Genomic DNA, 12,211 nt, shown 5'->3' on the forward strand with positions numbered 1-12,211 from the left:
GATTTGATCAGGACATTTCTCATGATGGCCAGTGTCCATGAGGCACCAACATGTCCTGTGGGTAGTGAGTGAAGTGATGGCTGGGGCCTTAACCACACCAGCTCTGGTTGCTTCTCAGGCATGTGATGACAGCCCTCCCTTTGGGTGTGTGTGCCCATCAGCTCAGAAAGCACCTGACTAGGGAGATTTGGTTAACCTCTCCATAGGATCTCTATGTGTGGGAGGGGGCTTTCTGTGTCCACAGAAAGGCTTATGTAGGAACATCTGCTCATTGGGCCACTTCATGTCAGCTCAGGAAGGTATTTTCTCAGGATCACCAAGTAATAGGGAGATACTGAGAACTTGGGAATATTTACAATATAATAAGGTTACTAGATCCAGAAAAAGCATGCAACAGGTGGGATTTTGCACATTGTTTTAATGTGAAGAAGGGTATTTACTGATTCTAGATAAGAAAAGGCCTATGAAATCCATGAACTGAATAGACCCTATCTAGTTGACTCTTCTTGCTGATAAAATGGAAGTTCTGCAGAATATGTTACTGGGTAGATGCTGTAGGGAGCTCTCCCTTCCTTTGGAAGCCCCCAGCAGGCTGCTCTGCACCTCTCTGTCCCCTGTACCACTTGTGGCCTCTGTCATTTGTCATTACCTAGGAGTGGAGATTGGGTCAGGAAGAGATATTGCAGCCAATTGCATAAGCTGTTGATTGTACAAAGTTTCAAACCAGGCAGGCTTTGGGGAGCAGTGGGAGGCAAGGAGCTTTTAGTAGCTTGGGGAAGGAGGTGGACCTTGCACCAGAGTAAAAGCCTGTCATTGGGTCCAGTCTCTTGAGTTTTTTTGTCCCTCATCATCTTGTTTCACAAGGCTCACACACTAAGCCAAGTATAGATTCTCGGACAGCAGTGGGTCCCAGCCTGGGCCAAATTCCAAATGTCTTTCGTTGGTCCCCATGAGGGTTTCTCTGTGTTTTATCTTAGCAGGATCTGGGGCCAGCTCACCTCTCACGTCCCCGTCATCGCCAACTCCACCCTCTACATCAGGTTAGTGATGGAGTAAAGTGACATGCCACCTTCCTGTCTGCCAACAGGAGGAGCAGGCTTTGCCTCTTCCTGCCTTGGCCCAACAATTTCAGGGGTTAGATAGCAGCAGCTTTCTCAATAGAGATCAGTGGGAGTGCAAATAAGCAGTGTCATTTGGGAGAGCTGAGGGGCTAGATTTCCAAGCTCAGTTTTCACAGGGAATGGACCAGTTTCAGGGCCACTGGCCACCCCCTGGCTCCAGCTTGCTGTCTTTGCTGAAAAGTTTCATACAGAGCTCCTCAGATTGGAGCCCGTCTTGGTACGTGCTCAGCTGAACACCACAAACACACTGTGGCCCAGGGGTCCCGTCCTGCCAGGCCTCTCTCCTCAGGGAGCCCGTCCATAGGGTCAGTTTTGTCACAGAGCACAACTGGTAAGATGCCTAGGTGGAGGAGTGAAAGAGTCACTGTGTTTCTGATTTTATGGCAATGATTTGACTCTGTTTTGCTCTGTAATGTATTTAATTATCTGAATATTTTTCTGTTATTAGCCTTTGTTTCTCCTTTGTAAATTAGATACAAGTTTTGATTGAAAAATGTAAAAGGAATTTATCTTGGAGACTGCTTATAAAAATAATCCCTGATTTTGTGGAGTAGCCCTATGATACCTTTCTTTTATTTTTGAGCCAAGATGTCTCTCCTAGTCTTTTGCAAGCCCAGTAAAAACAGTTGGGACGCCAGTGTCTCCTTTTGCTTCTTAAATGAACCAGTTGTTTTAGATGTGCGAGGAGCTGCTTCTGCCACTCAGAGCTTGCTGGCTGTGCTTGGAAGGGTTCCTACAGCTGTGTGAAGGGAGAGTCACTGGCAGGGGATTGGTATATGAGTTGATCCTATATTCATTGTTAATACCTAACACAGCACCCAGGAGCTGCCAAGAGCATTCCTCAACTCCACTCAAATGCTTCTAACTGACCCTCCTAAGAAAATGAGAGCAAGCAAACACAAGGGGACTAGTGTGAATGACTTACTTCTGGCTGAGGGTGGTTACTGGTGCCTTACTGCTGAAATGTTCTAGGGCCAGGGCCTGTTTTGGGTAGCAGAGTTCCTGGTCCATGGAAGGATATTCTTGTCCTTATCTTACTTTGTCAGATTTCCCAAGAAAGCCCCCAAATGTTGATCAAGACAGAAAATAGGCCTTTTTTATCTTTTGTGGAGATAAACTGTTTAGTCCCATTAGAAATGTGTGGTGATCTACTGCCCAGACTATATTGAGCCATTTCCTAGAAGATAGAATGTTAATTTAACACCACTTGGGCATATTAAGAAAATTGGAGAAAATTAATAATGAGAATCCATAAATCCTCCTTTAACAAGCAAGGCGCTTGAGGCACCTGTTTCAGGGTTCACAGCCCTTCTCTGTGTGGTTAGATCTGCCGCTGCTCAGTTGACAGTTGGTTCTTATCTCTAAATGCCTTTGGGAATTTACAATCTATTTGGACTTTTGGGGGGAATTCTCTAATTTATCTGTGTTTAAATGGGCGCTGTCTCATACAGTAGCAAGTCTGCATGAGATAAGGTAACTTTTAGAATAAGAGAAAAAGGAATCTTGTGTAATTAGAGTCAATGTTGGGAAAACTTGGAGGTGAGTGGGAGGGGCATTCCTGTGAATTTGATAGCACCCAGCCTGAAGGGGAGTCTTGAGGATTTAGAAGGAAAACACATGTGAGGCCCCAGCACAATGCCTGGCAGACTGAGAGTGCCTGGCAGAGATGAGAGGTTCCCAGCAAATATTGGCTCCTCCTTTCTTTTATCTCCTTAATGTTTTGTTGATGAAACTGACTCAGCCTGCAATCTGACCTCTGCTGGGCATTTCCTGTAATGCATCTCATGAAAATGGTAACTAATATTGAGCATTTGCCTGGCAACCTAGCATTTCAGGCCCTAAGCATTTCAACCCAAGGGAGTTTATTCATTCAAGATGTAGTCAAGGTGCATTTACTGAGAACCTATGGTTTGCTAAGGACTGTGCTTGGCCCTGGGTTACAGAAATGGCTAGACAAGGCCCTAGCTCTTGTGGAGTCACATTTCCAGTGCCTCTCAGAAGCTCCAAAACAGTAGACACTGTTTAGGAAAAAACTCACACTCAAAAGTGTTTTTTCTTATTCTGTCACTCAACACAATAATAATCAACACAGACAGACTTCTGTGACCAAATGTCAGGGCATGGGGGAGTGGTTCTGTCCACCACCAATTAAGCAATCAGTTTTGCTGTGGATACCAGCTGGGTATCTACCTGGAGATAGCGTCAGACTCCACAGGTTGAGGCTCAGTCCCCAAAACGACCTGCTCTTTCTGACACTATTTGCAAGGATGGGACTCCAGAACTTTTGACCAACCAGCTTCAAGTAGGAGTTCCCACAGCCCCCTCTTTAGTTTCTGTTAATTTGCTGGAGCAGCTCACAGAATGCAGGGAAGCATGTTTACTGGTTTATTATAAAGGATGTTACGGCCGGGCGTGGTGGCTCAAGCCTGTAATCCCAGCACTTTGGGAGGCCGAGACGGGTGGATCACAAGGTCAGGAGATCGAGACCATCCTGGCTAACACGGTGAAACCCCGTCTCTACTAAAAAAATACAAAAAACTAGCCGGGCGAGGTGGCGGGCGCCTGTAGTCCCAGCTACTCCGGAGGCTGAGGCAGGAGAATGGTGTGAACCCGGGAGGCGGAGCTTGCAGTGAGCTGAGATCCGGCCACTGCACTCCAGCCTGGGCGACAGAGCGAGACTCCATTTCAAAAAAAAAAAAAAAAAAAAAAAGATGTTACAAAGGATACAGATGAAAAGATGCATAGGGCGAAGTGTGGGGGAAGGAGCTTCCATGCCTTCCCTGGGCACATCACCCTTTAGGAACCTCCGCATGTTCAGCTATCTGGAAGCTCTCCAAACCCTGCTCTCGTGGGCCTTTTATGGAGATGTCATCAGATAGGCATGATTGACAACCATATAGAAATGTTGTTATAGAACCCAATTTGGGTCCGTTCACCCAGTGCAATAAAACCAAATCCCCACACCAAGGCTGTTTCAGTGATAGAAAGGAAGGCATTTATTGCAAAGTGCTGTGCAAGGGGGACCAGGCAGTGAAATGCTCAAAAATCTGACCTTCCAGGTGGCTTACAGGCAAGGATTTTTAACAGTGGGGTAAATTTCAGGAAAACAGAAGCTACAGGCAAAATTACAAATCAGTACACGGAGGTTGCACATTGGTTTAAGTTTAAAAGGGCGGGACATCTTGGGGGTAGGGGGTGCTCACAGGTAGATTCAGAGATCTAACTTGCAGTTGATCTTAGTTGCAGAAGATCTAAGAATTTTGGGGAGGCCGGGCGCGGTGGCTCAAGCCTGTAATCCCAGCACTTTGGGAGGCCGAGATGGGTGGATCACGAGGTCAGGAGATCGAGACCATCCTGGCTAACACGGTGAAACCCCGTCTCTACTAAAAAATACAAAAAACTAGCCAGGCGTGGTGGCGGGCACCTGTAGTCCCAGCTACTTGGGAGGCTGAGGCAGGAGAAGGGCGTGAACCCGGGAGGCGGAGCTTGCAGTGAGCTGAGATCCGGCCACTGCACTCCAGCCTGGGCGACAGAGCAAGACTCGTCTCAAAAAAAAAAAAAAAAAAAAAAGAATTTTGGGGTCAGTAGAAAAATGCTAACTTGCTAGGGGGAGTGACTTTCTCCAAGCCTCTCAGGAAGAAACTTAGAACAAAGGACAGTGGGATCCATAATGGGTACAGTTTAGTCTTCTTTTCCTCCTAATCTGGGATCTTTGTGGTGAGGGTCTTCAGTAGGGGCCTGAGCCTTTGAAAGACAACTCAGGGACATATGTTAAGATCTTATCTTTAGTTTCTATAGGGCAAGGGAACTTCTCTGGAGCTTTAACTTCTTTGGCTATTGTTCTTCAGCCACTTATTACCTTCTTGTTTACCAAGTCACTTAATTACCTCTAGGGCTAGTTGGATGCCTGAAATTTTTCTTAAAGGAACATTTGGATTTTCCCTTATTTCCATGCCTTAAGGTTTACAGGTCCCTAAAAGTTGGGGGTGGTCCCAGTTCCATCTCAGTGTGATTGGACAAAAAGGGTATGATATAACCCCAGCAAGGCCTGTTTGTTCAGATTCTGCTTGGCCTCTCTGTACAACTTTCCTTCTTCTAGGGTATGGGGCATGTGTAGGAGATGCTTGGCAAATCTTTGATTTACATAGGCTTGCTCTGCCTTCAAGGCCTCTGCGGAGTGACAGCAGGACTCTGCGCCTAGGGATTACACCATTTTTGTTTTTGAGACAGAGTCTTGGTCTGTTGCCCAGACTGGAATGCAGTCGTGCGATCTTGGCTCACTGCAACTTCCACCTCCTGGGTTCAAGCGATTTTTATGCCTCAGTCTCCCGAGTAGCTGGGATTATAGGCACTCACCACCACGTCTGGCTAATTTTTTTGTATTTTTGGTAGAGATGGGGTTTCACTATATTGGCCCAGCTGGTCTTGAACTCCTGACCTCAAAGTGATCCACCTGCCTCGGCCTCCAGAGTGCTGGGATTACAGGCTTGAGCCATTGTGCCCAGCCAGGATTGCAACTTTTGGCTGGCCAGCCCCTGCTTAGACTGTTCTTCCTTGCAGAACTGGAGGTCGGCCTTCTTCTGGGCTCAAGTGATCCTCCTGCCTCAGCCTCCTGAGAGACTGGGACTATAGGCGTGCACCACCACATCAAGCTAATTTTTAAATTTTTTGTAGAGACAGGGGTCTCACCATGTTGCCCAGGCTGGTCTCAAACTCCTGGGCACAAGTGCTTCTCTCACCTCAGCCTTCCAAATTGCTGGGATTATAGATGTGAGCCACAGCACCTGGCCTCACAGTTCTTTCTAATCAAGCACACTCTAAATCCTAAATCCACTGTGGACTCTGGCCTCTGGCAGTTTGCTCAGCAATAGATCAGCTTAGGTAAGTTGAATTCAGCAGCAGTGCCTTTCTTCCCTAAAGCATCAGTTGTAAGCACATTTATGGCAGCTAAAGGTGGTCTTAATCTCAGTTTCTAAGTGAAGGAGTCTTACTCTTATGAGCCCTTTCCAGCAATTGTGTAAGGGCTGGGGCCCCTCCCTTTTCTTACTGCAGCTTCTTCTCTGGGGGCTCCTTCTTGAGATCCTTACCAAGTTGATGGGAGAAATATCCTTTCTCTAAGTCTGCTGGCAGTTGCATTGGGTGGGGTGGGATTCTCTAAGACTCTTTTGCTGAGACCCCTGTTTTTCCAGTAATAACATTCCTAGCACTGTCTTTTCTGCAAAAGGTTGTTTTCTGCCTCAGGAAGGTCCCTCTTTCCAGGACTTTACAATTCTTTATCCTGGTTTATTTCATGGTAATACCACCAACTAGTGTTTATCCTCTATTCAGAGAACTGATAGGTTGTAAAGGACCCAATTTACACACACGCAAAGATTCCCTCCCACCCTCCTTTGGGAGCAGACAGGCCTATTGCCTTGCTATCTGTTTTTTTGAGACAAGGTCTCTCTCTGTCACCTTGGCTGGAGTGCAGTGGTGCAATCACAGCTCACTGTAGCCTTAACCTCCCACCTCAGCCTCCTGAGTGGAACTACAGGCATGCGCCGCCACCCTTGGCTGATTTTTGTCTTTTTTTTTTTTTTTTTTTTGAGACGGAGTCTTGCTCTGTCGCCGGGCTGGAGTGCAGTGGCCGGACCTCAGCTCACTGCAAGCTCCGCCTCCCGGGTTCCCGCCATTCTTCTGCCTCAGCCTCCCGAGTAGCTGGGACCACAGGCGCCCGCCACCTCGCCCGGCTAGTTTTTTGTATTTTTAGTAGAGACGGGGTTTCACCGTATTAGCCAGGATGGTCTCGATCTCCTGACCTCGTGATCCGCCCGTCTCGGCCTCCCAAAGTGCTGGGATTACAGGCTTGAGCCACCGCGCCCGGCCGATTTTTGTCTTTTTTGTAGAGACAGGTTTTGCCATGTTGCCCAGGCTGGTCTTGAGCTTTGGGGCTCAAGTGATCTGCCCGCCTTGGCCTCCCATAATGGTGGGATCACGGCCCTTTTTCTAAAAAAATGGGTTTGTAAAAGAGTATTTTGGGAAAGCTAAGTAAGCAGAGGACCCTACATTGTTATTTAAAATAATTATATCTAATATATTTGGAACACTTATTTTGTGCCAGGCACTGTTGCTTTATAGTCATTTGTTTCAGTTAATCATCGTGAATACCTTCTTTTCCAGTGTGAGTGGACTCCAGCTTAGCTCCATTTTACAGTTGAAGAAACTGATGCTCTAGTAGGGTTAAGAGACTTTGACCAAGGTCACACAAGTTAGGCGGGTGCTAGAGCCAGGAGTGTAACTTGTTCTGTCGTTGTTCATTTACCCCATTGATATACTGAGTGCCTGCTTTCTGAGGGTGCACTGCAAGGCCTGTACTCTTAAATACTGTGTTCGGCTGGCGTGAAAAGAACCCTGAATGTTGAGTCAGTAAACCAGAGCTTGAGTCCTACCTAGCTCTGCCACATTCCCACTATGACCTTGGACAAATAATTTCTTGAGGCTGTCTTTTAAAAGAAGTCTCGCTCTTTATTAGATAGGTGGCATACATGGCGAGGCTTTATAAGCAGTAAAGCACTATCGGGTATAAACTGGCAGCTAAAGGTGGTCTTAATCTTGGTTTCTAAGTGAAGGGGTCTTACTCTTATGAGCCCTTTCCAGCAATTGTGTGCCTGCTTTTTAAAAAAAAAAAAAGAATGTCCTGCAATCGGATAATTCTAGCTATTCTTACTTGTAGTTTATATTTTAAGCAATAATTTTGAGGTGAGAGAGCTGGCAGTTTGTAGAAAACCCAGTTTGCAAGAATGAGTGGAGAGAGAGGGAAGTTTCAAATCTGCAGAGAAAGAAACCTCCGAAGGTTTGCTTAAAATTCAACTCGCAAAACAGATTAATAAGAGAAAAGGCATACGAGTTTATTATTTAATGTGTATACACAGGAGCCTTCAGAATGAAGACCCAAAGGTACAGGGAAAATTGTCCATTTTTATGCTTAGGTTCAACAAAGTATGGACAGCTGTGTGGAAATATGATTGGAGGAAAAGGCTATGATCTAATGCTAATAGGCTGAGTGGGGAAACCCAGCAAGGCTGTCTATCTAGATTGTTCTCAGCCTGTCTGAGCAGCATTCCTTCCTTCTGGGTGTGGGCAGGACCCTCTCTGGAATGGGGGTCTTATGACCTATAGTCAGACAAGGTAGGTCAGGCGATTTCTTTTCTTTTTTGATGTGGAGTTTCGCTCTTGTTGCCCAGGCTGGAGTGCAATGGCGCGATCTCGGCTCACTGCAGTCTCTGCCTCCCGGGTTCAAGTAATTCTCCTGCCTCAGCCTCCCAGGTAGCTGGGACTACAGGCATCCATCACCACGCCCGGCTACTTTTTTGTATTTTTAGTAGATACAGAGTTTCGCCACGTTGGCCAGGCTGGTCTCGAACTTCTGGTCTCAGGTGATCCGCCCACCTTGGCCTCCCAAAGTGCTGGGATTACCGGCGTGAGCCACCATGCCCAGCCAAGTGATTTCTTTTTTTTTTTTTTTGAGACGGAGTCTTGCTCTGTCACCCAGGCTGGAGTGCAGTGGCCGGATCTCAGCTCACTGCAAGCTCCGCCTCCCGGGTTCACGCAATTCTCCTGTCTCAGTCTCCCGAGTAGCTGGGACTACAGGCGCCCGCCACCTCGCCCGGCTAGTTTTTTTGTATTTTTTTAGTAGAGACGGGGTTTCACTGTGTTAGCCAGGATGGTCTCGATCTCCTGACCTCGTGATCCGCCCGTCTCGGCCTCCCAAAGTGCTGGGATTACAGGCTTGAGCCACCGCGCCCGGCCTGATCAAGTGATTTCTTTATGAACAGTTTTTACACAGAAAGGTGGAGGGAGAGTAATATTTTTAGGTATGATAGCAGGCTTTGGGGAAAAGGGTTTCTGTTTCTACGACCCACCTTGGAGAAAGAGGGATTCTAGTTTCTCTGGCTAGCCTTGGGGGACAATGGGACTGAGGAGGCTGGAGGGCCTCTTTTCCCAGTTTCCCAACCCCTTTCCAGGAGAAAGCTGTGGGGCAGAGTTGGTTCATTAGGAACTCTGAGATTTATCAAAGCATGATCCTTCACATTTAGCTGGGGATCTAGTCAGTTTAAAAGAAGACAAGAAAAACATTTGCCTTGCTTTCCTTTTTAAAACGGCTTTATAGCCTTAAGTAAGTTTCACTGCCCAATTCAGCCTCTAGGGAGGGGCTCACAGGGCCTCAGGGAGGGGCCCAGTGCTCCCACCTTGACGATGCCTGCCCAGGATCTCTGGCCTTAGGCCTGCTCACACTCCTCCCAACTTTAAAGAGACAAATCTATTGTAGACTCTAGAAGACTTGCTTGGAAAAAAGTGGTGGGTTTTCATTTTTCCCCCCTCTTGATCAACCGTCCTTGTTTAATAATAGAACTAAGTACATTCCTCATATCCATTCTGCTCTTCAGAGTTAAAACCTTCATGGCTCTTCTGAAGTGAGCATCGTGCTTGTAAATAAATAAAAATAGTATCTAACTGGCTGAGAGGACAAAGAACATGAAGAAGAAAGCAACTCATTAGGTGGCTCAAAAAGCGACTCATTGGTTATTCTATAAATACGTTTGCCATGTTTTAAAAGCCTCACAATTGTGTTTACAAACCAGTGCCTTTTGTGGTTAATTTGAGTATATCCTAGTTTCACAGTGAGAATAATCAGCTTGTGACTCAGACTAATATTTTACTGTCTGTTACTATTTGATTAAATGACACTAAAATCTGAATAATGACTTGTGTCCCCTCTTTCTCTTTCTCTCTTTGCTGTTTTCAGTAGAGCATGCACCATTTTGAACGTGAATTTTCGGTAAAGTAAACTATGCTGATTTCTCTAACTTTAAAGATGCTCTGTTTCTGTGTGTGATGTAGGACCCAAAGTGTCTCGATTTTTGAAGTGATTAACAAGTGGGAAAGCAGATTTGAGACTATTTCCTTATCTGAATATTTAAATGAAATACAGCATCTTTAAAAAAGCACCCAGTGACTTCATCTATATTCATTTCATTTTCATCATGACTTTCAAAATCTTCATTTTCACTCTGATTTCAGTTTTAAAATACAGCTCTAAAACCTGCAAATCAACTGCATGGCATTTTGGTATATTTTAATTTTGGAAACCATAACTCTCAAAAGTCCTGTTGCTACAAAAATGTTGGTTCCCTAGTTACTCTGATGAAGAGGAAAGAGGGTTAGGCAGTTGAGTTCTTGGTTACAGGGAGACAACTTACTGGCTTTTATAACTGAGGTAGGGAAAAACAGTTCTTTTGTAAGCATCCTTTATAATTCTCGAGCTGTGACAGGAGTACAGCCTCCTCACCTGCCTGAGGCCAAAGGAGAAGGTGGTTCTCCTGAGAGCTGGGGGCTGCCTGCTTCAGTTCTCTCCCGAGAGTGGCTGGTAAGTCTGGTGTTACCCTAGTGTGGTCTCATGGCCACTTGGCCTCCCCTCTTGTATGTGACCACAGAGGAGCTTGGAATTACAGAGACCTGTAGATTACCCACTGCTGGCTGCTAACATGGGCCTAAGAGTCAGTGGGGAGGGGAGCCGGGCGCAGTGGCTCATGCCTGTAATCCCAGCACTTTGGGAGGCTGAGGCAGGTGGATCACAAGGTCAGGAGTTCAAGACCAGCCTGCCCAACCTGGTGAAACCCCGGTGAAACCCCGTCTGTACTAAAAATACAAAAATTACCTGGGCATGGTGGCACATGCCTGCAATCCCAGCTACTCGGGAGGCTGAGGCAGAGAATCGCTTTAACCCGGGAGGTGGAGCTTGCAGTGAGCCAAGATCGTGCCACTGCACTCCAGCCTGGGTGACAGAGCGCGACTACATCTCAAAAAAAAAGAAAAGGAGTCAAGGGGGGAACCCTCAGACATCCTGTCCACAAGGCTGTTGAGGGTGTTTCTGGCCTGGCATTCCTCCCTAGATCTGACCTACGCTCTCCCTGCAGCATTCTCTGCCCTCTGCCAGGGCCTCTGCTGGATTGCCAGGTTCCCATGTGGTTTGGTGGAGAGGATTTGGGGGTGGGTGGAGTAAGCAGTTGGCTCTCAGGGATTTTGTCTAAGAGAAAGTGAGATGGGAGAAATCGGGACTGACTTGGTCATAACTGAAGGTAAGCCGTTTGCAGCATCCCCCATCCTGGGTGCGAATTCAGGTATCATCAGTCTAACATGGAATCGGTCTGCTCTTGTATGTGGCCTGGAGATAAGGGTATTGGAGGTCTCTTGGCAGGAGGGACTTATTCACATTTTAGGGATGGAGACAGCACAGGCAGCAGGCAGTTGTTCCCAGGTTTGTCACAGGCCAAATGGTCAACTTTCATTTGGCCCTCGTTGCCCCTGCCCCCTCTTCCCTCCATTGTTAGCCATGTGTTGTAAGTCAAGCCCTAATGGACCTTTCAGGAAGCTTGTGGACCACGGAAAGGGCCAAAAGGAAAAGCCAAAAACAATCAATGGGGCAGACTGAGTGAGACCGAGTCCCAGGTCTATGTTCCTGCCTCCTCCAGTTTCCACCTTCTGACCTCTAGACCTCCTCTCCCCTCCAGAGTGTTCCAAACTGGCAAGCTGGGTTCTGGCCTTACTTGCCCTGGTTGTACATAAGAGCCACCATAGTTGTTGCAGGCCCAGTGGGGAAAAGCGGATGACCTGCTGGGACATCAAGCCCCACTGGACTGCTCCAGCCTGCTGAGGCCACATCAGGGAGATCCTGCTGCCTGTCCTTTCGTTCCATCTGCTTTACAGGCACAGGTTACCCTGGAACCCTTAGGACAGTGTATTTATTGACACCAACTACATTTTCAAAGAGACTCATTTAAAGTGACAACAGTTTCAGCCTTCACTTGGACAGTGGAAAATCCATGTACTGAACCCCACCTCCAACTCCCAAACTCTGTGGTGGTGCATTTGCACTTCTAATTTTGAGGGCTTGGTAATGAGGCGAAAACCAAGGGTTGGTTCTCTGTGAGGCCAAGCAGTTTTGTTCTGTGCCAAGATGGTAGCCCCTACCCCTGAGCCCAGCCCTGATGCCCATCTCCAGCCTCCCAGAATCCTTGCCTGGAGGGCTAATCAGTCTCTAGATGGCCAGT

The 12,211-nt window shown here is 47.0% G+C and overlaps 1 protein-coding gene across 16 annotated transcripts in view; it reads left to right on the plus strand.

Annotated features, from left to right (window-relative positions):
* Positions 1-12,211, plus strand: part of PXK (PX domain containing serine/threonine kinase like) — a 99,222-nt gene that overhangs the window by 83,488 nt on the left and 3,523 nt on the right. For 5 of the 16 annotated variants that reach the window (XM_015130606.3, XM_077993255.1, XM_077993250.1 and 2 more), the window contains one exon: positions 978-1,040. The exons of 2 other annotated variants lie outside the window; for them this stretch is intronic. In XM_015130606.3, the coding sequence (XP_014986092.1) occupies positions 978-1,040 (63 nt within the window). Of the gene's footprint in view, positions 1-977; positions 1,041-9,906; positions 9,940-12,211 lie in introns of all 16 variants that reach the window. 9 more of the 16 variants (XM_015130607.3, XM_077993256.1, XM_077993252.1 and 6 more) reach the window with 5 other exon arrangements.

Source organism: Macaca mulatta, chromosome 2 (genome assembly GCF_049350105.2).
Source record: "Macaca mulatta isolate MMU2019108-1 chromosome 2, T2T-MMU8v2.0, whole genome shotgun sequence".
In the NCBI taxonomy this organism is placed as follows: domain Eukaryota; kingdom Metazoa; phylum Chordata; class Mammalia; order Primates; family Cercopithecidae; genus Macaca; species Macaca mulatta.